We start from the raw sequence: 27,505 nt of genomic DNA, 5'->3' as shown, positions 1-27,505 counted from the left end.
AACTGTTCTTGTAAAAACCAATGCCAGGGTGGCACTGTCTCCACACAATGCTTCTCTCTGATGACACGATGCAGAGAGAAAGAAAAACAACAGCTGTCTGTGGTGTGCCTGCTGGCCTGGGTCATTTCCACAACTCCCTTGTTGTGTGTAGGAAAAACTGCCTTAAAAATGCAAGAAATTAGAAAGTTCAGTTGTTTCGGAGTAACACTGAGAACATATCAATGGCTTTCATGTGCATTACTGCATATGATAGCTCACAAACACTGGTTAACAGCAGATTGATTTTAAGGATCGTGTCCCTTTCTAGAGTTCCAACACAACCATGTGAGGGGTGAGTCTGCTCTGTATGACAGACACCAAACACGAGCCATAAAATCCACATCCTCATGCATGTGCAGTCATAGCTCATTAAGCCACTGTATCAGTGAGCTATGTTTGATTAACGACTGTATAATCTATTTGGGGACTGTGCCACTAGTTCCTTGTACATATTCTTTTGTATGGATAAACTGATACTTGGATGAAGTATATGAAAGCAAACAAGAAATCATAAAAGAAATAAAATAATTAAAACAATATCTGGAATTGGAGAGGTGGGGAGGTGTAGCAGAAGGAAACCCACTTAGAAGATCTTGGAGCAATATATTAAGGAACAGCGAGATACTTGCCAGTTAGTGCAAAGTTTTCCACATCACAAGCAAACCCCTAGCTAAACAGAAAAAACAATCACTCTGACTTGGGTTTATTTTTTTTTATGGGACAGGGACAAAGCCAGGAAAAAAGCAGTAACGTCCAGAGAGGAGAATGAAGCTCAGCCTAGCTTCAAGCCCTCAAGTGAAACGTGGAGAAGGATGAACCGGGGGAAGGAACTGCAGCAGTGTACAGCTGCTGAGAGGTGAGCTGGGCGTTCAGGGCCACGCCACGCATCGCCCTGCAGTGGCATTGGCCCCACGTGCACACAGCCCACAGTCCGCAGATTTTGAGCAGGTTTTCAGGAGGCTCCTTCGGCGCTCATTTCGCCTTCGCCTCCTGCTTTGTCCCCTGGCCCTGGCACTTCTCGGTGCAGTTCTGGGTGGAGAACAAAGTCCTGCAGCCTCGGTGCCTTGCCGTAGGGCACCGAGGGCACCGAGCCTCCCATGGCAGCGCGTGAAGGGCCGCTTTGTTCAGCGGGCTCAGCGCCGCCTTGTTCCTCCGGCAGCAGCGCGGAGGCCGCTGGCGGGCGGCCTGCAGGGAGGGGAGGAGCAGGGACACGAGGGCACCGCGCTGCCCCCACAGTGCCAGCGCCCCTCGTGCATCCTCTCCCCCTGAGATGATGGCTCCGTGCCGCGCTCTCCTCGTGCTGTCGGGGCTGGAGGCACAGCCTCTGCCTTGTCTAGAGCTGGGCCACCACCGGCCCGCGCCCCCTGGCGGGGACGGAGCCGGAACGGAGCCGGGGCGGGGCCGGGGGCGCGCCGCAACCCGCCCCCGGGGCTGCCCTGCCCTGCCCGGCCCTGCCCGGCCCCGCTCCCGGCAGCTGCCTCCAGCCCGGCCGCGAGTGCCAGCAGCAGGTAGGGCCGGCCCCGGAGCCCCGCGGGGACGCGGTGCTGGGTGGGGGGGTCTCTAGGGGGGGGGGTCGCCTTTCCCCGAGATCCCCCCCTGGGCGGAGGGGAACATCGGAGCCCTCGCCGCCGGGGGGCCGGGGGGCGGCGGGAGGGCTCCGGGAGGCTCCGGGAGGCTCCGGGAGGCTCCGGCACCGAGCGGTGCCCCCCTGTTCGCCGCCCGTCCGAGCTGGGCGCGGTTTTACGGCGCCTCCCGAAATCCCCGCGCCGATCGTGGCCCCCCGCGAGGAAAAAACGCCGTGCAGGGGGCGGGGGGCACAGCGCGGGGCCGGCCGCTTTGTTCTCGGCCTGGGGAAGGAATGCTTGAAAAGTCTGTTTGAACAGAAATGCCAAAAATGTAGACACTTAAAACGTATTTGAAATGTTTCCTAGGAAGAGTTTTTTAAAAAAAAAAAGTTATGGGGATGACTTGTTTCAAGGAGGCCTCATTAGTAAGTAGATCCTCTCTGAATAAAACTGCTTTGAATGTTTCTTGCTTTTGGATGTAAAAAATCCGACTTTGCTAACAAGGATGACACTAGCATCAGTTTCCCCTAAGTCTCCTTTTTTTTCGTACTGATCATTAGAATTCTCCAATTTTCCACTACCAACTTTGCATGACGCAAGTTTATCAGCAAAACAGTTTCCTTCGCTGGATTTATGGCATGGCTCAGCTTAGGGTATTCCTGCTCTGCCGTAAAACAGGTTTCTTAAGCATCTCTCATCCCTCAGGTTTCTCAAACTACTTTACAAAATCCTATGTAACATCTGCCTGGGCAAATGAAACGTTCTCTGGGTAACTGGGAGCAGGTCTTGCACAACCTTGGGTGTCACAAAGGGCTCCCCTCATCTTATCCATCAGCTGGTTTATTCCGTTATCCATACTAGGGAGTGCTGAGGGATCTAACTTTAACCCATCAGCTAGCAGGGAGAAGCAGAACCCAGCCCTGTTTGACGTCTGCTCTGCAGGATGGCTGCTGCGGGCACTGCAGCCGCCTCCTGCCCGTGCTGTGCCATCCTGCGAGGTGTGGTCCCGCACCCCGAGTTGTGCTGCACCGCTCATCTCCAGTGCGGATAACGAGAACGCTGCGCTCTGCACTCATGCACCAGTCCTGGGTGTCAGTGTTAGTTTATCTGTACCATCAATGGGCCCCATGGCAGGACTGGCTTGCTGGAGCAGCGGGAAGTCAGGCTCTGTGGGTTTCACTAGAATTCAGCAGGAAGATGGGGTAGGGATTGCAGTGACACCTCATCGGTGGCGTAGGTGGATGGATGGCTTCTGAAATTGTTTGTGTTGAAATGCACAGAGGGATTTCCCAGTGGACATCTAAGTGTTTAGGTACCAAAGTGTTTTAGTGAGCAGTGGATACCTTCGGTGTCCCTGGGAGAATATCTCCTGCCCGCAGAAGAATGAACGCTTTCTTCAGCCTGATGAAATTCCAGTGCTATGGGGAAAGTGCAAGGAAATTGAACCAGCAATCGATCTCTGGCTACTTTGGAATGTCTAAAGGGTGACAAAGCAAAAATGCTACCGTTAGTTTCAGGTTTGGTTTTACAGGCACCAATCCAACCTGTTTGTGAATGTGCTCCTTTTGTCACCGAAGCAGGGATGCGAGATAGCATTCCACAATCCAGTTCATGGTTCCGATAACGTTACCACCGGGGATCGCTGCCAGTTCCAGCTAAAAGGCTGGCTGCCTGACATGTTCCATTACAAGGCAGTTTTTCTAGATACTTTATGTACTTTGGTGAGTGCTTCAACCACTTCTTGAGTTAGCAGTGTGGCCAGCAGCCTCACTGAGGGGGGGATGCTGCTTCTGGGAAAAAGAAAAGGTAAGAGCCTTTGTACAGCACAAGAAGCAGCAGCTAGCTGTTTTCAAAGACCCGTGCTGAGCCAACGCTTCCCCAAGTTCTGATAAAAGAACTTCTTGTAGGCTGGCAGTTTTACAGCGTCCTGGTGGGAACTAAACCGCTCTTAAAATAGCTCTGTGACTTACTTGGTGCTGGGGATTTGTATTGGCTTTTAGCTTGCTTTACAAATACAAGCCTTCCCATTTAATTCTCGGCTCAGACATTAGTGTTGTTACTCAGTAACACATATGAAAGGAGGTGGTGGATAGGCACAGGGGACTCTGCAAACTATCTATTTCGCCCTTTTATTTGGAATCCTGACACCAAAAGAAATATTTTTGGGGTTGTTTTTTCTCCCCACCTTTTTTTTTTTTTTTCTTTCCTGTTTTAAATATGAGCTGAAGTGATCACGTTGCAGACTGGTTGCAGTAAAGCAGAACATGGTTAAACACAGACATGAAGTGGTGTGCTCACAGTGAGTAACTACTGTCTAGGAAGAAGCATCTGTTCTTGTTTTTTGTTCACTTTCACTGCACTTAGGAACTGCTGTATGAATAATTGAGTTCTGAATATATCTCTGCCTGATTGCTATCAAATGCTTTTCATGAAGCGGCAGAAAATTCTGCAGTGGGCAATTTGTCAGCAGCAAGTTGTGTGTTATACTTGTTGCTGTTGGTTAGTAGTTGTCTGATGCTCTAAGCAAGGTATTTGATGTCGCTTCTAAAAATTAAATCTGAAACCAAAACCATACATATTGTTATTTTGTATGTGCTCTTATAATCTGCTTTGAACCATTTTAAGCTCAAGACTCAAAAGATGCCTTGTGCAGTGGCTTTCAAAGGCCACTGAGGTATTACATTAAGCAAAAAAGTTGTTTTTTTTTTTGTATGTGTGTGTGCAGTTTATCACTTTGTGTACCTCTGTCACATAGTTTATTCTGCATCTCAGCATTAGTTAAAGTCCTTGTCTTTTCAGTCTCTTAATCATTAATTAATCACTGCAGACACTAAGAAGACTAAGGGAATCTGAAAGAAATGCTCTGGATGATTCATTCCGTTCCCATATAAGGAACGGAGTTGCCAGCTACAAGCTGGGCTGGAACCATTTTACCAGTATGGGACACAAACTAGGTGGGGATAGAGCACAGCCACAGAGCCCGCCGCGTTCTGTTAGTCTGCAAAGTATTTTCCTGCAGGAGGCTCCACGAAACAATGGCGCTGTGCAAAGGTAATGCAGTCAGATACAGCCCTCAGGGCAGGAGCAGGGAAGCTGTCACACTGGTTCATTCGTAGCAGATGTTTAGGCAAAGGAAGAGAAAGAAGTCTGCACGGGCAGATTTCCTTAGGTCTATCCTCGTAGCTTCTGGCAGTTGAAAACTGTCATGATTAGGGATTTCCAGAAGTGAAGGTTGCATCCAAATTATCGTGTTTAATAGTCCCTAATCATCCCCTCCCTTGTGAATTTATCTTATCTTTTGGATTCCACTTGTAGTTCTACTCCTGAGCAATAGTTTCAATGTTGTGCCTGCAGAGTACTCCTTTAGTTTTCTTTAAAACTGCTACGCAGCAATTAGGCTGTCCATCTAGAAACAATGCCTTGATGCACATCCAAAAAATAGAGAATTTCTGGTTTTAGCCCACACTGCTGCCTGTGTCATTGTTATGCCCAAAATGAAGTCTAGAGTTGGGTTATCTTCAGAGCCCAGACTGTCAAGAATTTGTCTCCCAGGAGCAGCTGTGGGGACTTACCACCAAGAGTGCTGTCACCACGGAAGTAAGTGACAGCTGGTTGCTTCCTGCCCAAACAGGAGGAATGGGGATGCTGCTAAACCACGAGGCAGACTGCAAAACCTGTGCAGTGTTTCTGTGGTTAAAGATCTTCTGTCTTCCCATGATTTTGTTTTTCAGTAAGGAAATAAAAGTAAATGAACTGGGTGGTGGGAGAGTCTGCACGGGCTGCATACGCAGCAGGCCCAGGTTTCCTAGGGTGTGTTTGTGCCCCGTCTGCTTCCGAAGAAGTCCTGGATGTTGGCACGTTTCCTGTATTTACACTGCATCCTTCAGTCTTCAGCTCGCTGATAGCCAAAGTTCAGTGGCTGCCCGGGTAGATTCACCAGGCCTTTTATGAGCTCTTTGGTACGCAGCAAGGTGATCAGTACACAGACCAGTGCGTCCGTAGCCTCCAGGTACAGCCGTGCTGCTGCTACTTGCCTGATCACGGCCGTCAGTGTTTTTCTTGCAGTACCACAAGCCCACGGCTGCACAGACACTCAGCGTACGTAGTCTGCTGATCCAGGTGTGTATCTAGGGCACCATCAGAGAACTGGTTTGATAATGTGTCACGGTTAAGGCCCGTCAGAGGTGGAATGAGATCAGACTGTTCATAAGCTGTCAGCTTTCAGTACTTCCCAACTGCTCAGTGAGGAAAAGTGTGATCTGAAAAATTAGGAGAGGAAGCAGGAGCCTTTCACGGTAAGCACTTGAACTAGCAGCAGGGTTGCCAAGTATTTAGCCCTGATTATCCACTGACGATGCACTTACAAGGTTAAATAGAGCTCAGACATTTGTGGGGTTGAATGGAGCGCCAGCAGCTTTTTCCTGGGGTGCTCAGCACGGCTCAGGAGCCGTGTAAGGTGCTGTGGAAATGCCAGCCCAGAACAGCCATGCTGGAGCTGATTTTTTTTTATTATTATTATTAAAACCAAGTTGTTGGCTTTTTCTGGTCAAAGTTCGGGAAAAGTTTAGATGGCTTGGACTCTGATTTTTTTTCCTTTTACTCATTTCAGGGTTCTTTTCCAACTGCAGGCTGTGTTTTTGATTTTTCCCTTATTCTCTTTTGCCCCTCATCCACCTCCCACTGAGAACCTGAAGAACTGGGGCTGCCCTCAGCTGGTGTCCCAGCACAACTGGAGGAGGGAGAAACAACCCTTTGTGTTGTTTCTAGTCAGCCCATGGGATGCCATCCAAAAACAAAGTTTAAACATATGTTATTTACTGAAAGTTTCCACACAGTAAAAATACAGCTACAATTCAAAACAGCATCTTGAAAACTCTGGAGGAAATGAATCATCCCAAATCTTTCGGGCTGGATGGAGGCCGCAGTGCTGAGAGCCGTCGCCGTTAGGACTTTCCCTTCTTGCAGGCTGCCTTCCTTGAGAACGCCTGTGGTTCCTCACCACCGAAAGCCTGAATCCCATTAAAAATAAAGTTAAAAACCTCTGTCAATCACCAGAGGGAGAGCTGTAAACACTCTCCTGTGAGGAAGGAGGGATTATGTTGGCGTTCCCGTTTATAGCATTGCCATCTTGTGGCTGCACGCCATGTGGGATGGATGATGCACAGTGCTCCTGCCAAGGCCGTGGTGCTCGCAGGCGTTGTGGCTTTGGGGCCGAAAACAGCCTTCGTGAGAAGTCGCTCTGCTCGAGCCAGGGTCGTTAATGCAGGGACCACATCTGCATGTGTTAGGAGAAGTTGAAAGGGGAACTCTAGTAGCTCTACATTGATTTACGTGGAAGTGGGTGTCTGTGGGGCAGACCGCAGTGTGAAATGGGGGTGTCCTGCCCCTGGCGCCCCGAGGAGGAGGGAGGTGGGGACGTGCAGGACTGCCTGTGGGGAGCAGCCATGGCAGCGCTAGCTCATCCCTTGTGCCCGTCAGCAGGTAAATGCTGGAACTGCAAACCTGCAGCAGACACAGCTCACGTTCCAGCCAACATCCCGGGGGCAGCAGAAGCGCGCTGATTTCGGTGAGCTGCTTTCTGTCTCCCCCCTGTGCACTGCCCGGGCTGTGCTGCCCCAGCAGCCAGACCCCTCGCGGGCCGGGGACGTGCCGTGCTGCACCAGCAGGGCATAGCACAACGTTCCCTCTATGTGCTTTTTAATCACAGCTGCTTTATCCTCAACCCCAATATTTGCATGTACTTCTCCTTATCTTTGCCGTCCGTGTAGCCGTGGCCTATTGCAAGTCTCTTCACCTGGTCACCTGGGCCTGCTGCTGCACTGGGAGGGCAAGGCCGTGCGTCACGCTTCCCTTTTGGATTTGTTTGAGGCTGTCTCTTCTGCTTTCTATCCTGTCCTCTCCAATAATGTATCGCTCTCTGCTTCTTTGGGTTAATGTTAATGAGTTGAGCAGACTTCTGTGCTACTGAGGAATGTGTTGGCTGCTTTGCAGGAGGAACACGACTTGCATAAAGTTGCAGATCACTTCCTGGGTACGCAGCCAGAAGCTGGTGGCTGGAGGGAGAACATCTGTGTCATGTCCCTGCAGCTGACCACGAGCATTTCCTCACTGTCTCCATGCGTGTGCTTTGGCTGTCACCACCAGATCTGTCTATGGGACGTAACATGGGGTTGTAGTCATGTTTTAATGCACTGGGTTATGTCTTAGGGGCTATATACACCCTCCTTTGAGATGTGTTTTCAGCACTGAATGATGATTTGTGTTTAAGTACAATTCAGGATTCATTTTTGCTCGCAACAGAAGGAAAGTGGCCAGCAGTTCCCACTGGTCCATACTTATCTCTGCTGTGTGTGTTTAAGTGCATGATTCAGCTCCCATGTATGCTCTTAAGGCAGGGCTTTTAAACAGTTGATTGTATCAGCAGATTTTCTCTGGGTGTGTTTCAACCAGATGGGAGACCTGCACATTATCCAAGAGTTTCTCCCATGTAAGTAATATTCCTCCTGATTCATATCAGTGCAACTGAGAAGAAACTCAGGCTTTTGTGTTTCTGGAGTTTCAGTATTTTTCTATGCACCAAGTTTTCAGCCCTGGCGCATTGGACTGAAGCCTCTATGTTTACTGAGTGGATCATTTTCAAAAGGTAGAGACCAGAATAGAGCTGACATGACTCATAATGCAAACAAACAGCTGGAAAAAGTGAACAATACGTAAATCATCTGGGTGTTCTGGTTTGCTAAAGTGGTTTAGGAGGAATTTTAACTTTTAAACGCAAAAACCTCCTTTGCCATTTGTGCAGATAATGCTGTACTTTGTGTCCTGGATGGTTGATTTGAGATCGTCTTGGGACCAGAGGCATGTTTTAAATCAAGGAGGAAGCTGCAGAAGGGACAATGCCAGTTTGAACTTTCTGGATTTGCTGTTAAGAATATCATTAACCATGCTGCTCCTCCTATAGAAGATTGAAATAGTTTATGCAGTCACTGTGGTTAGAGTAGAAGGAGGCTCTTCCATGCCAGTTTGCCTTGTCTCATGGAGCTTTGTTTACTAACTTCTTCTAGGGATGGGAGGAAAGGGGTTGTTCTTAGCATTATGTGTATATGAATTTAGCAATGTCAGGAGACTGAAAACTGATCTCATGTCTCATTTTAGATATTTTTCAATGTTTGTCACCGTGGCAACAAAGCTGACGTCCCACCAGATTTATTTTCAGCAACTTACTGAAAAATTAGTCATATATACTATTTTGGCAAGGAGGCTATAAAGAACGTAAAAGTATTTCCGTTTTCACTATGTACTGGCAGCTGTTAATACTGCGCTGAATTGCCTTCCTTTCTCTGTTTCATGCAGTGTCATGTCTTGAATTTCGTATTGTCAGAACTTGAATGATTCTGTAATATTCAATCTGACAATCTTCATAAATTCATCAGAGGTTTTATGGGTTTGCAAAGGATGGGAGAGAAAAGCAATGGCTGCGTGGGTAGTCAGGAAGTGCAGACTCTCTTTAAAGTGTAGAAACAGCTGTACCCAAAGCAAGCAATGTGATTTGGGGTATGTTTGATCTGTTCAGTGACATCCTCAGACAGTGATCTGCAGGATGCAGCTCTTGCTCAGCAGTGTTACTGTTGCACGTACAGCCTGCTGATTTTATTAGGATTGAACATGCTGGCAGTACAACTTTGGTCCTTGCAAAACAGAGACTCAGTTCTCCTGTCGTTGCTGCAGAAATGTGGTGATGATTTACTTCTCTCCCTCTATATAGGAGGTGTGGAATGCTAGGAGGCGAGGGAGTCTTGCTTTTCCTGAGGAGGTATATTATTATTTCTTTGTAGCAATCCATAGTCTCCAGGCAGTTTTTGACAAATAAATAGAAGAAAAGAAAACCTGGGTGGAAATGTAACCATTTGCCTCCAAGGTACAGCGAGGATCGGTGCACAAGAAGCGTTTTTGAAACATGAATGCTGTGTGGATGGAAACTCTACTAAGATTTCCTGTTCTCCCCACATTCTAGAAATTCAGACTGGACTTGACAGTTATTTTGATGCTGCGTAAGTATTATTCATCAAAATCAAATATTCTGCTTTTGCCAACTGGAAATGCAGAAATCGTTCCAGAATTACACAGCAGGTGTTTTACATACTCGGTGTTGTAATGTTATGCTGGCTGCAGACCTTCCTGTATGGGCCTTGTTACGCATCAAGTTTAACCAAATTAACTGAACCTGTTATGAACTGGACACCGGGGTTGCAAATGAGAACAACCACATGGTGATCTCGCCTGCCACTGCTTATTTCACAGCCTGATTCGATTCAGCCAGGCTTTCCTGAGCAGCCGCCCTGTGTGGGTAAGTAAGAAGGTCCAGAGTCCTCCTGATTCATTGTCGGCTGAACAAAAATAAGCATGCTCACAAGCACCATTTCTGTTAAACCAGGATGCCATGAACATAGCGATCAGACCTCTGGGTCTCTGTGTGTCATGTAAATACTTAAATTATCTCTTGCCTTTGCAACACGTAGACCTCTTTACAGCTGAAGCTATTAAACGAACCACTGCACTTATTTCTTTTTTTTATTGACTATTTTACCAGCAATTTTCCACCTCTTTTTTTCCAACTGCCCATATTCAGTAAGTAAGGATTCAGAAAAATGCCTCCAAAAGCTTCACTGAATGGCTTAAAAATATATGTGCTTTTTGCAGCCGTAGAAATGTCAGAGTACAAAGTGTCGTGAGGAAAGCCCTGTGTGCTAATATTTGCTATGTCATACAGAGGAACTTGCTACTAAATATTTACACCCGATCCTGTGTATTTAATCTCACTTTAGTAAATTTTTAATTATTAAAGTATTACTGCCTTGCACATTTTGTGGTCTGAAGTACTCTGGCAGTGCCAGAAGTCAGAGAATGTTTTGTCTGAGTGTGTGCATTCCTGCAGCTGTGGTGAGCTGCTCCGAATGTTTGAGGTTGAGGGGGAACCAGGCTGGAGCCTAACAGAATGAAGATTTTTCTCCTTTTTTTTTTTATATATATTCTGTGAGTTTGGACGATGTCGTCTTACAGAAAGATTCTTTAGGTAGCATCATTGCATGGTTTAAATGGAGGTAGGTGGGAAGATGTGACAGTATATTTGATGTGGAGGAACTGGGCATTAATTGTTGCCACTAATGGGTGTTGCTGTGTGATGGGGCAAAGAATAAGAGATTCTGGGCGCACAGGTGTGTCTTGACATGGAACAGGCTGCTCCTTTCTGTGTAGGGCTGGGGCCCTGCTGAAGAACCGGGCACATTCACGTCAGGAACAAACTCAGAGGGGAGTGAAGACAAACGGTGAAAATGCTGATGGCATCAGTTTGTGAGGGCACACAGCTGCTGTGACAGGGGAGTGGGAGGCACAGCCACAGAGATTAACGTGAGGAGCATAAATGGGAGTATTTGGGGAGGGAGGCAGGCAAAGAGAACTGGTTCTTACAAGTTCCAGGGTGGAAATCAGAAAGGGATTTTGGGTTGGGTATCAGGAAAGAATAAAGGGTCCTGAAGCAGTGGTGGTGGAAGCACCGGCTGTCGGGCCTCTCGCAGTGCAGTGACGGGGAGCGTGGGCTGGAATGGCACATTTGCTGGGCCCAGAGACTGGAGGGTTTCTCCGTCTTTCCTGGCCTTTCTTTTGAAGCAAGCAGCATCCAGCCTCTGGAAAAAAAATCATTTAAAAATTTCTTGAAGAAGCAATCTCTAAATTCTGCCATTGATCTGTGAGAGACACACGTAGACTTTTGGGCAGCGTCTGCTTCCCTGGCACACCAAGTCTCGCACATCATGTGGCAAATAGGACATGCAGCCCTGCAATTATTTCTGTAGGCCAGTGTCCATCTGAAGCCCTTCTCAAATCTGTCACGATTGCGTTAACTGCACATCTGGATACCATAACAAGCTGTTGTCTTCCACTGCTTGCTCAGAACATTGGACTTCTTTTCTTAAGTTCTTGTTTTTATCACTCTGCGGCCAAGTGTCACTTAAATGATCCATCTGCGCCGAAATCCCGTATTTCAAGCCCTTTCCTTGTTTTCCTTAAACAATTTTCTTTTGCATAAGATGCTGGCTCTGCACAGCACCACTTCTGTGACTAAGCCGGACACTTTTATTAACATCAGCTTGAAATCTGCCTTTTTTCCCATGTCTCCAAGAAGACATCCTTCTCAGTATGGTCCTGGCAACCTCATCTGGCACATGCCGTCGGTCAGACATCCAGAGCACAGATCTCTGTGGCTCGATTTAACAATGCCACATTTGCTGACAGAGCAGTAAGTCATACCAGCTGCTCAAGTGTGTTACCCTCATTCCCTTCTGACATGCTTCAGCTGAATCTTTACCAAGGAATATGATAAAGTACCATTTACTCAATATAGCCTTCTTTCCTTCCTTTGCCCACATTTACATTCCGCAGCTAATTGACAAGACAGGCTTGGACTCACAGCAAAATTTATAAAATGCCAAGTTGATTAAAAGACCACATCCATTCCTCTCCTCAACCCCCCAACATGTTGTATGTATATCCTTACAGGCACCTATTTGGGGATTTGAATTTACCCCAAAATGGGATGCTAACAATGAAGATGGCCCTAGGTCTCTTTGCCTTCAGCCTGTGAAGTGTATCAAAGCGTGGCACTATCCAGACATTTATTAATAAAAAGTCCAAAGTATTTTTCCATTTGGAAGGGCCTCACCTCTTTCGAATGTTTTGCAATCGGGTTGTCTTGTTTTGGGGATGCTGCAGCTGCAGGAGCCATTCACAGCTGGCTTCCTTGGAACACGAGGGCTGACCCAGTACACAGTTAGGCTTCCAAAAATTTTTTGCCAGTTTTTGGACCTCTGACACTGAATTTCCTTTGCAGAGATCAGAAATACCAGCGAGACTAAGGCATTGTTTTGATTATCTGTTGCAGTTTGAGAATTTGCAGTGAGATTTTCAAAGATACATTCACTAAACCAGAGCTTGCCAACTTGAGATTTCAGAACAAAATGCATTGGCTTGGGTGAGAGAGAGAGAAAAAAAGAATTCTCACGGAGAGAGAAGGCACATACAAAGTGGGGTCTGATCTTTCCATCCTGGAAGTCTTGTTGTGGATTTAAGCAGGTGGAGCACTGGTCCCCTATTTAAGCATCTTTTGAGAGCTCTTGAAAGGGGGAACCTCAGACTGTCAGTAAGTCTTCTCTGGATGCCTTAAAAGCAAAAGAATAACCAACAGCATTAACACCAAGGCAGCAGTTGCATTCCTCCTGTCTTTCTCATTTAGCCTTGCAGGATGCCCGTGGGCACACAGCCCGCAGCGTGCCTGCAGCAGGTCTCAGCAGCACAGACACTGCTCGCACCTCAGGAGCCACCCCAGCACCCAGGGACAGCACGGGGCTGCTCTGCGTGGGGCATGCCACAGCTGGAGGTGGGACAGAAGCTGTTCTGTGCAGTGTTCATACTGGGAATGTGCTGGATTGACTCGCTGAAGGGTAGGGCAGGCAGAAGAACGAGCTCCTGGCTGTCTCTGTCCCTGGTGGCAGATCACCAGCACGCTGCAGTCGTGCTATGTTGTACTTCCATTGGGCTGGAAGTACAGGTTTGATTTGAGGTTTGGTGAGGTTTGATGGCTGTTAAATTCCTGCCATGGGGGTCTTACTACACCCTCAGTAACATTTGGTTGTGGACTTACTGAGGTAGCTCTTGGTCTCTCACCCACCAGACCACCACCGTCCTTTTGCTAACACATGAGCTGAAACCCAGGGGTGTGTTTCAGCCCTCTCCAGGTTGTGTTCCTCTGATAGAGCTTGTGTAGATGCTACATTCAGGTGCAAGACTCACAAAACCTGTGCTGAATTTTGCTTCTTTCTCCTCTGGTAAGTTCAGAGAGATGAAGGCATATTCCCTCCATCCTCAGGGTATTCAGATATATGCTTTTAGTGGTTCTCTGTTCTTTTTCTCATTTTCAACATCTCTTTCTCTGCAGCCATTGCCATCTGGCACAGCCTTTCTGTTCCTCTGCGTCTCGTCAACTTTCCATTTATTTGCAGTTTTTTCAGCAGGCAAAATGTTGCCTTTGTTGTTGACATCTCTTAATTTCTTCCCCTCTATTTGGCCTTATGACCAGATATTTGGCTTGTTTGAACATAATTGCACCGTCGGCTGTAATGGATAGCGTATTGTCTTGAGTTCTTGCCTGCTGGGATTAAGCATCTGTAAGTGGCTGAAAGAGTCTCTGAGATTTCCAAGAGGACTGTGCACAAACACGTTACGCCCCTGTGGTGCTGGGGGGGTGGGTGTGTTTGTCTGTGATAAAAGATTGGCTCCTGCAGCGTGTCTTCAATTGCGGGAGGAGGAGGAGGGAGCTGGGACTCCCTACAGCTTCTGCAGGGGAAGGGAGAAGCCCATTTGCTGTTAGAAATGGGCAGACAGGACTTCGGTTATGTTTTTCTCACCGTTTTTTGCACAATGGCTCTGAAGCTCAACTGTGTTAGCTCCATGTCTGTTGCAGGGCTTGGATATGTTGTTACAGCAGCTGTTGTGCTTTCAGCTGTGGTAAGTGCCTAACGCCACAATTAAACATTGGAAAACTTTTGGGTTTCGAGTACTTCTAAGAGTCACAGAGTTCTCTAACTCTTTCTAAGGAGCTCGTCCAATTTTGTAGTGGGGATTTGGGAGAAATTCTCAGGCTGACTGGAATCAGAACATGGATGTTCGCTGTTTTCCGTCTCTATCTGATACCTGATTTCAGCATAGGAATCACTTCAGTAGCTAACTTGCTATTTTGCTTTCTAGTTTGTAACATTCTTTATTTCTGCCTTGGAAGCTGACGTATTGTACTCTTGTCCATCAGCTACTGTGAACTGTCTCCTTTATCAAAATACTGGATGCTTCTAATATAACCTTTTAATTTTTTCTTCCCTGTTATCTGATACCACTTAAAGGCATGCAGTAATATACAGACAAACTTCCTTTCCCAGTGCTACAGAAATGTGCTATTTCCTTTTGGTATTACAAAAGTGAATTGTTGTAAAATATAGCTATATGAAAGTGTTCATTGTGTTTTTTAAAATAATGGATTGTGTATTGCTAATAGATTATATTAACATGAAAATACACATCTTAAAGCAGAACTGCAATGTCCTTAGGACAGGATGTTATATACAGTATGTGTAATTCCTGAAATGGAACAGTTGCACAGAAATACTGAAGTAACTTGTCCCACAATTAGAAATGGAAGGTATATAAGAAACTTGTTAATTATCTAACTCTTTGATGATATTCACAACATTTTCCAGCAAGAGCTGGATAAGATTACACAAGCTGTAAGTAATGATAATTGTGCAAGATGTACAATGTACAGTGATGTGTTTATTTCCTGTGGTCTTGGACCTCATGCACCATCTATAGAAAATAATAGTAAGGGGACTTGACTTTTGCTTATGTTCTATAATGAAAAGTTAAAAATTAATATAGAAAATATATAAATAAAACCAGGAAAAGTAGACAAAAAAAAATGTAGAGCTGATTGGAAGTGAAAAGTAACAGTGATCATTTGAGAAAGATTTTATTTATTTGCACAGTTCAGTGCAAGAGGAAAAAAAAAATAAATAAATAAACTCTCCCCTTGTTGCCTGGAACAATAGTTAAGAGATCAGAAGCAATATAATTTAAACAAGGGCTTCCTTGTACTGTGTGTACTGAATAACATTCTCTGTCCTGCCCCTAGCCTGTCAGCATGGTGGAACACGCTGAGTTTTCCAAGGCTGGGAAGGAGCCTGGCCTTCAGATTTGGAGGATTGAGAAATTTGATTTGGTCCCAGTGCCAAAAAATCTGTATGGAGACTTCTTCACAGGAGATTCCTATCTGGTGCTAAACACCATCAAGCAGCGGAATGGGAACCTCCAGTACGACTTGCACTTCTGGTTAGGTAAGTCTGATGGGAGTGCTCCTGAACTGGGAGCCCAAAGCGAACTCTCCTCACTACTCCAGCATTGTCCAGTGTTAGCCAAGGAAGTAAGGAACACAGAGTTTTGGGTGCACATAGTGCTACTCAACTTAAATATTTGAAATGGTTTCTGCAAGAGTGAGTACAGCCATCTCTGTGCCTAGAAATAGAATTGTGTGAGCAAAAGAAGGGCTTTTCGGATCAAGATGACACAAGTCCTAGCTCTCCAGAGCCTCATGTCAGGCCCACAGAGAAGACGATCTCAGATGAAAGAGGCTGCCGAAATCCTTTCTGTTTGGAGGGATAGAAGTCAGCTGTTACCTTCCTCACTCAGTGGGTGTCCTTTGTCTCTGTGAAGTTTAGATCTCCTAATTGTCCTTCTGCAGTAAAAGTCATTGACTAACATGACAAGGCTTCTCCACATCCTGCAAAACCAAGACTCTTTGGCAATATTGTAGTTAAAGCTATGTAGGATACTTGCTTGGGGTTTGTCCTATTTGCCATCTCTCAATAGCTTTTCCATGCTAAAGAGCTCCTGAGAGGCAAACTGCTGGGGAACCGATGCCCTGCTGGTCCCTACAGTCTTCATAAACCATGGCAGTGTCTCCCTGCAGGTTCATCTGCTCATGATTTAGTCCATAGCAAGCTTCCTCCCAGGACAAAGCAAAATAGCAAAGGGCAAGTGCGTGATGCTTATCAAAGGTGCAGCTGTGAAGCAGTGGGGCTGCAGCAGATATGGTGGTATAATAAGCCTGACAGAAAAAAATAAGCTTTTTAATGCTCTTTGGGGTTGTTCTTAGAAAAGTTTGGAAATGGCTGTTCTGCAGACCTTCCTGAAAGCTAAGCTTTCCAGGAATCTCCTTTCTCCTTGGTGCTTGTGCAGTCGGATGTGGAGGCTGAAACCCTGTTGTTGCCTTTTCATTTCTTAGGAGATGAAAGCTCTCAAGATGAGCGCGGGGCAGCTGCCATCTTCACTGTTCAGATGGATGACTACCTTCAAGGGAAGGCTGTCCAACATCGTGAAGTGCAAGGCCATGAGTCTGCAACTTTCCTGGGATACTTCAAATCTGGCATCAAGTACAAGGTAGGTTATGACTGGATCTTTATACTGCCAGTCTGATTCAAGTCTGCAAGATATGGCACCCTGCCCACTTCTCAGAAGAATGAGAACTCCCTCTTTGCCAGTTGCTTAAAAACATTCTCAAACAGATGTTTTCAATGAGTTGGAACTGACAGGGTGGAGAACAGCAGATCCCAGTGGGAGAACTTTGGCTGAATTAATAATGCACAATTTTAGGAATCGGGGTTTTGTTTTTCTTCAAGAAGAAGAGGAAAAAACAGTCCCAAGATGTCTGGAATGAGTTTAAGAAACAGCAATCCTAGTTAATGGGAAACACCTACTCAGTAGACTTAATTTCTCCCTGATTACTTAACCGCTTAACCTTGCCAGTCCCATTTACTGTGCTCAGTCCCTCTCCTAACCATACATAATGTTTGGGTAAAGCAGATGAATAGCAGTGGGAGTTGCTCTTCAATGCCTGCTTCTATTCCATTTTACTTCAGTAGTGGAATTCCACGGTAGTAAAGCAACAGCATGAGTATGAATCATTCTTTTTTTCTTTTGTCTTAGGCTGGTGGTGTGGCTTCTGGCTTCAGGCACGTGGTTCCCAATGAAGTGACTGTGCAGAGGCTTCTCCAGGTCAAAGGCAGGAGAGCAGTCCGAGCAACAGAGGTCCCTGTGACCTGGGAGAGCTTCAACACAGGCGATTGTTTCATCCTTGACCTTGGCAGCGTAAGTACCATGCAAAAGATGGGTTTATCAGCCTTTCAGGGGCAGAAATCTGATTAGTTCATTTTTTTATTTTATTTATTTCCACAGTGTTTAAGTTATCTGAAGTGTTGAGCATTCTAAAAGATTACATAGCCAGTCTTGTGACATCTTTCGGTCTCAGCTGTACTGCTGTCTCCTTCAGAGAGGGCCGTGTTTGGATCCAACAAGTGTTAGCTGCATGATTTTTCTCTTCCCCCCCAGAACATCTACCAGTGGTGCGGCTCCAACAGCAATCGTCAAGAACGGCTGAAGGCCACTGTGCTGGCCAAGGGGATTCGGGACAATGAGCGGAATGGTCGAGCCAAGGTCTTTGTCTCAGAGGAAGGATCAGAGCGGGAGGAAATGCTTCAGGTTGGTCACTTCATCCATTTCTTTGTGCTGCAATGGGAAGGGCAGTATCTGGAAGAATGGATGCAATAGGTGGATAGGCTCAGTAGTGTGTGTCTTTCCATATAAAGTGCTAGCAGTATAAACACTCTCAATTCAGTGCAGACTTGGTCCTCTGCATTGCTGGGACATCAGAATATATTTTATTTTTGCTTTTGTTGATCTAGAAGTTTCTTCTACTCGTTGCTTGTGGCTGGAGCATCTGGGGAACACAGATTCTCTTCAGTTGGTTAGTAATGCTTTTATGCTTTTTTTTTTTTTTTTTTAATTTCTCTCTCAGGTCCTGGGACCAAAGCCCACTCTGCCAGTGGGAACTCCTGATGACACCAAAACCGATACAGCTAATAGGAAACTGGCTAAGCTCTACAAGGTAACAAGAAACAGATCCTGACAAATGTGGAGAATGGATTAATCTTTGCACGATTAGATGGAGCTGGAGTAGTGGAGAAAAGCTTATCTGATCTCAGTCAAAGAGCTTTTTATGCACTTTTTAAGTGTATGAACTTTGGTTGCTTGCAATGCATCCCCACGTGTTAGTCAGCAGTGGGGATTCAGCTGGGACTTTTCAGGAACTTTTGAGGGAAAGGCAGAGTGTGAAATGAGTGGGTAAAAGAAAGGGAGTCTTCCTTTGTGCTACCAGAGGTTGTCTTAGGAAGATAACAAGATTGGACTAGAAAGACTGAGCCTGAAAACCGCCTCTATCCTTTTCTACATCCAATGTGCACACTGGATGAAGCAGTGATTTGGAAGGTAACATTTGCCACCAGCTAATACAGGTGCAGAAGAATGTCCAAGACTTTTTGGGAGGAATCTCCTCTACAGCAGTCTCTGCTAATGATTTAGTGAATGTCTGCCAAGGTGGTTTGTAATGTAGGTCTTTATTCACTAGTAAGTACAGGATCTCAGACCATTAAACCCACTTGACACAGTTAGCAAGACAGTCCTCTCCAGTTGCTAGGTGCAGTTATTTTGCTTTAGAAAAATGTATGGGCTGGTTTTGCACCAAAGATATTTACTATTTTGGATCAATCTTAATTTGGTCCCAGCATTATCTGTGTTGCTAGAAGTACTTGAAAGCTTCAGAGTAAGTGTTATGCTTTTGTCATAGTGTTTCTGTATCAAAGGTATCCTGTTTGAAAAACAGTAGTGCCTGGAGCAGCCAGTGCATTCAAATTGATTTCCTTCCGCTCCCTGAGTTTTGGATCATTGCCATGAAGCTGGAGGAAAAAAAGGAAATGCCTTATCTAATCTCTGTGCTGTGTTATCATAGGTCTCAAATGGGGCTGGGAACATGGCAGTCTCCCTGGTGGCAGATGAGAACCCCTTCTCCCAGGCAGCCCTGAACACAGATGACTGTTTCATTCTGGACCATGGCACAGATGGAAAGATCTTTGTCTGGAAAGGTACCGTAGAGATGCAGGTGAAGCTGGTTATGCATATGTAGGATTTGCATCCCATTACTGATCCCTGTTTCTTTTGAGCTGGGTAGGGGAGTGGACACTTGATGATGGTGGTGGTTTTCAGGGCAAGTTCAGGTAGTACAAACAATCTCAGAAGAGCACTATCACCTGAAATGTTAGGTGTTAAGATACAGCATCTTTAGTGTACAGAATTAAACAAAGGGTTTTTGGAACCAGGACGAAAAAAAATGAAATGTCATAAGTAGAAAGGTGATTGTGTTCTCAGTCATTGCAAAAAAGGATATCAAACAATTTTCCTTTGCTCTTTGGCATCATCTTCTAGCTGGCAGGCTGGGCACTTCAGATGTTGCAAAAGGATGAAGTGCCTGGGACAGTTTTCTCTCTGGGTACACAAAACTTCGTAAAAGTTGATCCCTCTTCTCTCCATTTTCATTAAAGGCAGGAGTGCCAACTCTGAAGAGAGGAAGGCAGCCTTGAAAACAGCTTCTGAGTTCATTGATAAGATGAGTTATCCAAAGCATACCCAGGTAAGGATTTATTTATTTATTTTACCTTTTCCATGACCTCTCAAAATGGTGAAAAAGAGAAGGTATAGGTAAACCTGCCCTTTTTGCTCTTAAAGTGATGATTCTAAGGGTCCCTTAGTCTTCCTCAAAACTCACCTTAGACTGAGTCTGAATCCCATAGCATATTCTGAGACCCAGGCATAGTTACACCAAGGCTTAAAGATTGACTAACACTGGCATGGAAGAAATCAATTCTTTCAAACTAGTGGTTGCAAGCAGCAGAAAACAGATGGATTGTGATGTCTCTCAATAAAGAGACATCAAAAATTACCATCTATATGGTAATAACTGGAGATTTTATTGATAGCTGTGTCTCAGTGAGACCTGACTTGGCTCTTAGTACTGCTTCTTGGCACTCAGCACTTCACTGTTGTAGTGTCAGAAGGGTTGTACAAGGCAATTCTGCCAGCTTGAAACCAGAGCTTCTATGAAGCAAGGCGTAGCCGGAGTCAGAGCTCTGTGGGATGCGGGGGAAGGCTGCTCGTGATGGGCTGGCTCATTTGTTTCAGATCCAAGTCCTCCCTGAGAGTGGTGAGACACCTCTGTTTAAGCAATTCTTCAAGAACTGGAGAGACAAGGACCAGACAGAAGGACTGGGACAGGCTTACATTTCTGGTCATGTTGCCAAGATCGAGAAAGTTCCTTTTGATGCCGCCACTCTTCATACCTCCAAGGCCATGGCTGCCCAGCATGGAATGGAAGATGATGGCTCTGGCAGGAAACAGGTGAGCTGCGTCAGAATCCTTTTGGAAGGTTTCCAGAATTGTCTTTGCTACTACTGGAAGAACAGTGAGACAGATAGGACAGATAGGAGCCTGAGACTCACTGCGGTTTCGTAAATACTGAGGGAATTTTTAACATCAGAAATACCAGCAAGGTCTTGAGAGCCCTACAACCATGTGGTGTAGATGAGTTGTTATTTTCACTCCAAGATTGCCCTGAGGGCAATGTTTCACCCAATGGTGTGTAGCCAGACTTTCATATTCCACCTCCTCCTTGTTATTCTAGCTGTTGCCATCATGCATGGGATGGGTGTCTTTGAAGCAGTGGTGAAGATGGGTTTGAAAAGGCATCTGGGCTGGCGGTGTTAGTAGTTTGGTTGGCTTTTGTTCCAGTGTTTCTCACTGTTCTGATAAATCTGATCGGGGTTTGAGAGCTCACAAGGTAAGCTAAATGTGCCTTGCTTCAGGCCCGGCTGCAGGCTGTGGAAATCTGATGGGCGGGAATGCCAGGCTTGTAGTGGCTTTCCCCAGCAGGTGGGGCTGCAGGACTGTAAATTTTAGGAAGCCAAATTAGGGAGGAAAATGGAATACAAGCTCTGTTCAGGAAAGTCTGTTTATTTTGCTTTCATGTTTCACTCAGAATATTTCTGTTCCTTTCCCTTTCTGTTCTTTTTCTAGATTTGGAGAATAGAAGGCTCAGAGAAAGTGCCAGTGGATCCTTCAACATATGGCCAGTTCTACGGAGGGGATAGTTATATTATCTTGTACAATTACCAGCATGCTGGAAAACAGGGACAGATCATTTACACTTGGTAAGAAGGCTTTCCTGGTGCAAGTCAGGAAACACTGGGACTAAGTGGTGCTCTGAGTCTTCTTTGAAAATGGATCACTGTTGGTTCCCATTTATAGAGGATCCTTAGGGAATAAGGTTTCACTTGGGGTAGTATTCCCTTCCAAAACACTACGAGAACTCTGAAATGTTTTGTTTGAAATTTTAAGGGGTGGAATTACTGTGCTAACATCTTCCCCCTCCCCTTTTTTTTTCTCCCTACTAGTAGTTACTCCCTTCTTTGGATCACGCTCTAGACTTTTTGCAGAGTTTCTACATATGAGACCACTGTGACTGTCTTTTGTCATTTTGCCACCTTGGTTGGTGGCTTGAGACTCTTACAGTTCCCAGACCATACACTTAAAGAGGGCTTTTTCAGTGGTTAGTCTCACAGTGGTGAACTTCTTGCTTATCAGAGGGGTCACAGGCAAGCTCCATAACTGAAATCAAAAAGGGTGCGGTCTGTGTAGGTGCTGCATGTGTATTTCCTGCTAACAGTACCAACAGGAATGTTTTTAAGCCAGCTGCTAGAAGGATAATGTGAGCTAGGTGCGAAGGTACTAAAGAATCTGTGCTTATTTTCTAGAAAATGTCCCCATCTCCCCCTGTAATCAGTGTTACAATATAAGAGAGTGAATTTCTTCTTCATGTTGAATGAGGTGCTGCAGACTTTGGGTAGCAAAAGTTTTTCTTCTGCCTTTGTCTTTATAAGGTGCAAGTGTAGGGAGGGAAAGTGTTAAAAATACAACTCAAATTTTGCCTTGTCTTTCAGGCAGGGTGCTCATTCCACTCAAGATGAAATTGCAACCTCTGCATTCCTTACAGTGCAGCTGGATGAGGAGCTGGGAGGCACCCCTGTGCAGGTGAAAAAAAAAACACTAAAATCAACAACCAAACAAAAATCCAACAAAGCAGAAAAGTATACACTGTAGGAATAAATAAGATATAACTGGTTTTCTTATACCTTTTAAGTGGCAGTGAGCCTTCTGCTAACACCAGGAATTAACAATCTGCATTTCATACCAGTTAGTGCAACATGTTGACAGACAACAGAGCTTGGTGAGAGAAGAAGGAAACACCTTGGATATATTTAGCAATGTTTTTGCAAAAGCAGCTGGATTGATGAATGCAGCAAATTTCTGGAGTTAGCTAAGTTATCTATTTTTCTTCTTAACTTAAAGTGAGAAAAAAGGCATGCGACAGAAAAAAGCCCTTGGCATTTGAGAGAGGTGCAGCCTTTATAAAACAAGAGTTTTTTCATGGCTGTTACTTGTTACCTCTATGCCAGTCGATCACCCATCAATTAAAATGAAATGGCAACTGTGAGAGCTCAGTTTAAATGCTGGTCTGCTTTTGTGTGGAAGTTAATAGCTAAGTTCCAATGACCATCTGGATGCTATAGGAAGATTTTTGGCTGGAAGTATGGTGACAGAAGCCTTTTCTAGCATATCTGATGCTACTCTTCAGCAGCAGCTTAAAACTGAGTGGTTGTTTTTTTTTTTTTTAATTATTATTATTATTATTTTTATTTTCTCTAGAAACGAGTAGTGCAAGGAAAAGAGCCACCTCACCTGATGAGTATGTTTGGTGGAAAGCCCCTGATTGTTTACAAGGGTGGAACCTCTAGGGGAGGTGGCCAAACCACACCTGCAGAAACACGGCTGTTCCAAGTCCGATCCAGCACCTCAGGAGCTACTAGAGCGGTAGAGGTATGTGAAGAGCCAACTTCCATGTTGCATGCATTGGCTGTGATGGGGACATGAACCCTTTGACAAGAACAAGGGCCAGATTGAGCTTTCTGATGTAAACTGTAACATACTTTGAAACCTTGATAAAGTGTTAAAAGATTTCTCTTTTCCTATGAATAAGTAGTAATAATCATCACCTTCTAATTATTTCATAAATATCACCTTGAATAGGCTGACGTTGTTTTCTATGAAGTCCACAACAGATGTTAACACCTGCATGCAATAACACTTTTCAAACACTGTTGAAAACCATTAAGATCTGGTGCCAGATGTACTGTTGAAAACCATTTGGATGGATGTTGTGCTGGATGTTGTGACTTGTTCTTAGCCTGTGTGACCATGCTGCTAACCCTATATGCAAATAGAACCTGTGCCAGGACACAGGTTAAGAGCCCTACTCCTTTGAAAAAAAATGCACGCACACACAAAAACATGCAACAACAAAAAAAGGGAATGAACCCTGATCAACAGCTATCACAGAATCATATTATAAAATGGAGTGGGTTGGAAGGGACCTTAAAGTTCTTCTAACTCCAACCCCACTGCCATGGGCAGGGACGCCACCCACCAGATCCAGTTGTCCAAGGCCCCGTCCAGCCTGGCCTTGAACTCCTCCAGTGACAGAGCATCCACAACTCCTCTTGGCAACCTGTTCAATACTCTTACAGTGATGAATTTCCTCCTGTCTAATCTAAATCTATCCTCTCTTAGCTTAAGACTAGTTCCCCTTGTCATATCATTACCTATCTGAGTAGAGAGCCCTTCTCCATCCTTTTTATAAGACCCCTTTAAGTATTGAAAGGCTGCAATGAGGTCTCCCCAGAGCCTTCTCTCCTCCAGGCTGAAAATCCCCAACACTCTCAGCTTTTCTTCATAGGAGAGGTGCTCCAGTCATCTGATCATCTTTGTAACCCTCCTCTGGACTAGAGCTCCGTGTGAGGCAGGAGCACTGTTCTATGTCTGCAGTAACTTCCTAAGTTTCTAGTGTCATGATGGCATGTGTTTGTTGATGTAGGGGAAATTACATTAATGATTCATCAGCCTCAGCAACAGGGATGGAGCTCTCTGACAGGCTCCTCAGCAAATTCTTAAGTCTCCTGTCATAACCACGAAGACTGGCAAAATGACAGCTCCAACCATTCTTGCCATAGGTCATATGTATCTGTAGATTAAATGCAGAAACACAATTTATTTACTCTTCTCACATGACTAAGTCTAACTGATTACTCAGATATAGGCAAATATACAACGTATCTCCTAACTTTACATGCTTGTGTGGAATATCTTATTTGAAGTGTGTTTTAGGATAGATGCTGATTTTTATTTTGAAATAATGGGCTCTGCATAGGGAGTGATTATACCTGACACATGCAATATTCTTTCTCTTCAGCTGGATCCTGCTGCCAGTCAACTGAACTCCAACGATGCCTTTGTCCTGAAAACTCCTTCTGCTGCTTACCTTTGGGTTGGCCAAGGAGCCAGCAATGCCGAGAAATCAGGGGCACAAGAGTTGCTGAACGTTCTGGGAGCTCGCTCAGTACAGGTTTCTGAGGGTAGAGAGCCAGGTGAGGGAGATATGTGAAGTCTGAGATCATTTCTGTGTAGCTGCACTTTCTCAATTATTATTTCATGTATATTTTGTCTCCCAGAACAAGGAAATGTACACATACATGTAGACACAGAGTGGTTTCTCCAAGCTAGTACCTTCATTGCGTTTAACAGTGCACTCATGTTTGTAGGCCTTTGGGAATTTGACATAGACAGAAGAGTGCTTCAAGTCCTACCCAAGCTATACTGGCACTGTGTTTTCCACAAATAGTTGAAGCATCAGTATATCATTCTCTTTTTCAGAGAATTTCTGGGCTGCTTTGGGTGGCAAAGCTCCTTACCGTACCTCTCCCCGGCTGAAGGACAAGAAGATGGATGCTCACCCCCCTCGTCTTTTTGCATGCTCCAACAAGAGTGGACGCTTCACAGTGAGTATCTGGGAAGATAGTCAACTCAGCAGTCATCTGACAGAGCTGGGGGTAACTTCATCTCAGTCTGCTCTGAGTCAACCGAGGGGCTGTTATACCGTATCTTACTTTGCAGTGTAGCCTCCAGAAGGAAAGCAACAGCACCATTTTTTCTGCAGAGACGGCAGCTAGTTCTATAGCACTGTTGTCATCACAGCAACCTTCTGAACCATTAAACTGGTCCTCCCCTGGTTAATAACCAGCAAACTCCTCAGATTTTAACTCATGAATGTTTCTATTAACAAGAGGCAGCGTTAAAAGCCTTATGCATGAATTAAAGACTGTTTTATTAGGTAGACAGAGACTGATTTTGTGTTCTGTGGTGTAAGAACACTTCTGTAACATAGTCTGAGCTCCGTGGTCAAAGACTGTGCCAATGGTATGCACCTCATTGACGAGAGGTGAAGCCAGAGCCCACGTAACCTGCATTCTTCCTGTAAAGGTAAAGTGATGCTTGAACTATATTCTCATCTTTTAACTTTATATTTTTCAGATTGAAGAAGTTCCTGGAGATCTGACTCAGGATGACCTTGCTACAGATGATGTTATGATCCTTGACACATGGGATCAGGTATGTCATGTTTACCTCTGAGGAGGAAAGTAAAGAATACGAACAGTGTGGCTCTAGATTAAGAGACCCAAATTACAAGAACTAGCAGAGTTGTTTTACTGTAGAGTCCTTCCGCCTTCAGGCCTGAGAACAAATCACCTCACTAGCAATGTTGAAGAGAACTTAGACCCAGAACCTTATAAAAGAGCCCGTGTCTTGCCACTTCGTTAGCTTATGGGCTGAAGCAGACAGGCTGTTGTGTATCATATATACTTCCCCAGGCTGTAAACTTCCTGAGGGCAGTGTCCTTGTCCTGGCTGGAGGTGACTGAACCGTGGTTAGGATTTAACAATTTAAGACACAGACACGTTTTCTGTAATTGAAAACAGAAGGCTTGGGTTAGTCACTGCACGTGAATCAGCCAAAAGTGAACTTAGAGATGAATTTTGTGTCTGTTTTATGTAAGAATGTTCAAACATTAGCAATTTTTCCTGATGTTAAACCAGTGTATAATTTGTTCATGTATCTAGAATTTACTGCAGATAAACTGCAGTCAAAAAGCTTTTTGTCAACTACCAGTAGCTTTAGCCAAGTCAATAAGCCACGCACACCAGGAGGAATTTGTTCTTGTTCTGTGCCATACTCTGGTCAATGAGCCCTTATCCTCTCTTTCATAAAGATACTGACTGTTGCTGAAACAATTCACGTGATTATTTGTTTTTATTTTTTATTTTTAAATCTATAGGTCTTTGTATGGATTGGAAAAGATGCCCAGGAAGAAGAAAAGACTGAGGCTTTGAAATCTGGTACCGTTATGACATTTTATTCTCCGAAATAAGCGTTTGTTTTGTTTTCCCATTATCTGATCTTAAGGTAGAGAGAAACTTATCTTAATCATGATATGACATTCAATATTGTGATCAAAGAGACCACAGATAGAGAAAGGAGGATCCCAAATATCAGCGTAAAGAGGTGCAGCATTTAGACACACTGTGCTCAAACCCCAACAGTGAAAAAATACTCTTGCATGGATAAGTGGCTGTAGACTGCCACTAGTATTGGAGAATTTTACAATCCCAACATCTGCTTTCTACCTACAAATGCCACTCTTGTAACAGGTGTAGATAAAACCAGAGTGAAAGCTTGTTTTTTTTTTTTTTTTTTTTTTTTTTAATGACTACAGATACAATCTGAAATTGTATCTCTAGCATCCATTAAGCTGTAGTTAATCTGTTTCTTCTGTTGCTCCATAAGCTTTGGACTCCATGTGATTTTTCTCCTCCTTGTGCCTTTTACAGCTAAACGGTACATTGAAACGGATCCCGCCAGCAGAGATAAGAGAACTCCAGTCACGCTCGTTAAGCAAGGGTTTGAGCCTCCAACCTTCTCCGGCTGGTTCCTGGGCTGGGATGACGACTACTGGTCTGTTGATCCTCTACAGAGAGCAATGGCAGATGTGGATGTCTAAGGAACAGTTGTTTTTTTCTTTTGAAATGGAGCAAGTATAGTGCCTTCAATGCCTTCAAGGGCTACTTCTTCTTGCAGGCAATGATGTTAATAGCCAATTAGCTGTGCAATAAGTACCAAAACAATCGTGACCAGTCATATTGCTCTACTCCTTGCTTTGATTATATTTAATACAATAAAGCTTCTATGGAATAGAAGAAGAAAATGGTGGGCTTTGTTACTAAGAGGCAAACAATAACAGACACTGTAGATCCCACATTTTAACTTACTTGAAAAAAATACACCTTAGAAAAATAAACCTTGTTTGTGCCATTTCTTGCGAATGCACTTTTGGTAAATGTTTACAGAAAGGACGTGTGTGGGGAGGGAGGGGTAGAGATGGTTTGCTTTCTGCTCCCCAGGACTTTTGGCATTTA

At 44.8% G+C, this 27,505-nt stretch overlaps 1 protein-coding gene across 3 annotated transcripts; it reads left to right on the top strand.

The window, feature by feature from the left end:
• Positions 1-1,521: 1,521 nt before the first annotated feature.
• GSN (gelsolin) lies at positions 1,522-27,387 on the top strand. 3 transcript variants are annotated; one of them, XM_032200060.1, is made up of 17 exons: positions 1,522-1,547; positions 15,334-15,535; positions 16,483-16,637; positions 17,184-17,345; positions 17,586-17,735; positions 18,052-18,141; positions 19,042-19,174; positions 19,631-19,719; positions 20,268-20,483; positions 21,159-21,292; positions 22,082-22,172; positions 22,848-23,018; positions 24,448-24,622; positions 24,909-25,033; positions 25,566-25,643; positions 26,368-26,428; positions 26,921-27,387. In XM_032200060.1, exons 2-17 carry the CDS (start codon positions 15,343-15,345, stop codon positions 27,088-27,090), a joined length of 2,193 nt encoding a protein of 730 aa, XP_032055951.1. In that variant the 5' UTR covers positions 1,522-1,547; positions 15,334-15,342; the 3' UTR covers positions 27,091-27,387. The 3 variants fall into 3 exon arrangements, with proteins under 3 accessions (XP_032055951.1, XP_032055950.1, XP_032055948.1); XM_032200059.1 differs by lacking the exon at positions 1,522-1,547 and adding an exon at positions 1,988-2,029; XM_032200057.1 differs by lacking the exon at positions 1,522-1,547 and adding an exon at positions 13,943-14,159.
• The last annotated feature ends 118 nt before the right edge of the window (positions 27,388-27,505 follow it).

Source organism: Aythya fuligula, chromosome 19 (genome assembly GCF_009819795.1).
Source record: "Aythya fuligula isolate bAytFul2 chromosome 19, bAytFul2.pri, whole genome shotgun sequence".
Taxonomy (NCBI): domain Eukaryota; kingdom Metazoa; phylum Chordata; class Aves; order Anseriformes; family Anatidae; genus Aythya; species Aythya fuligula.
This window is presented reverse-complemented; position numbering and strand designations above follow the sequence as displayed.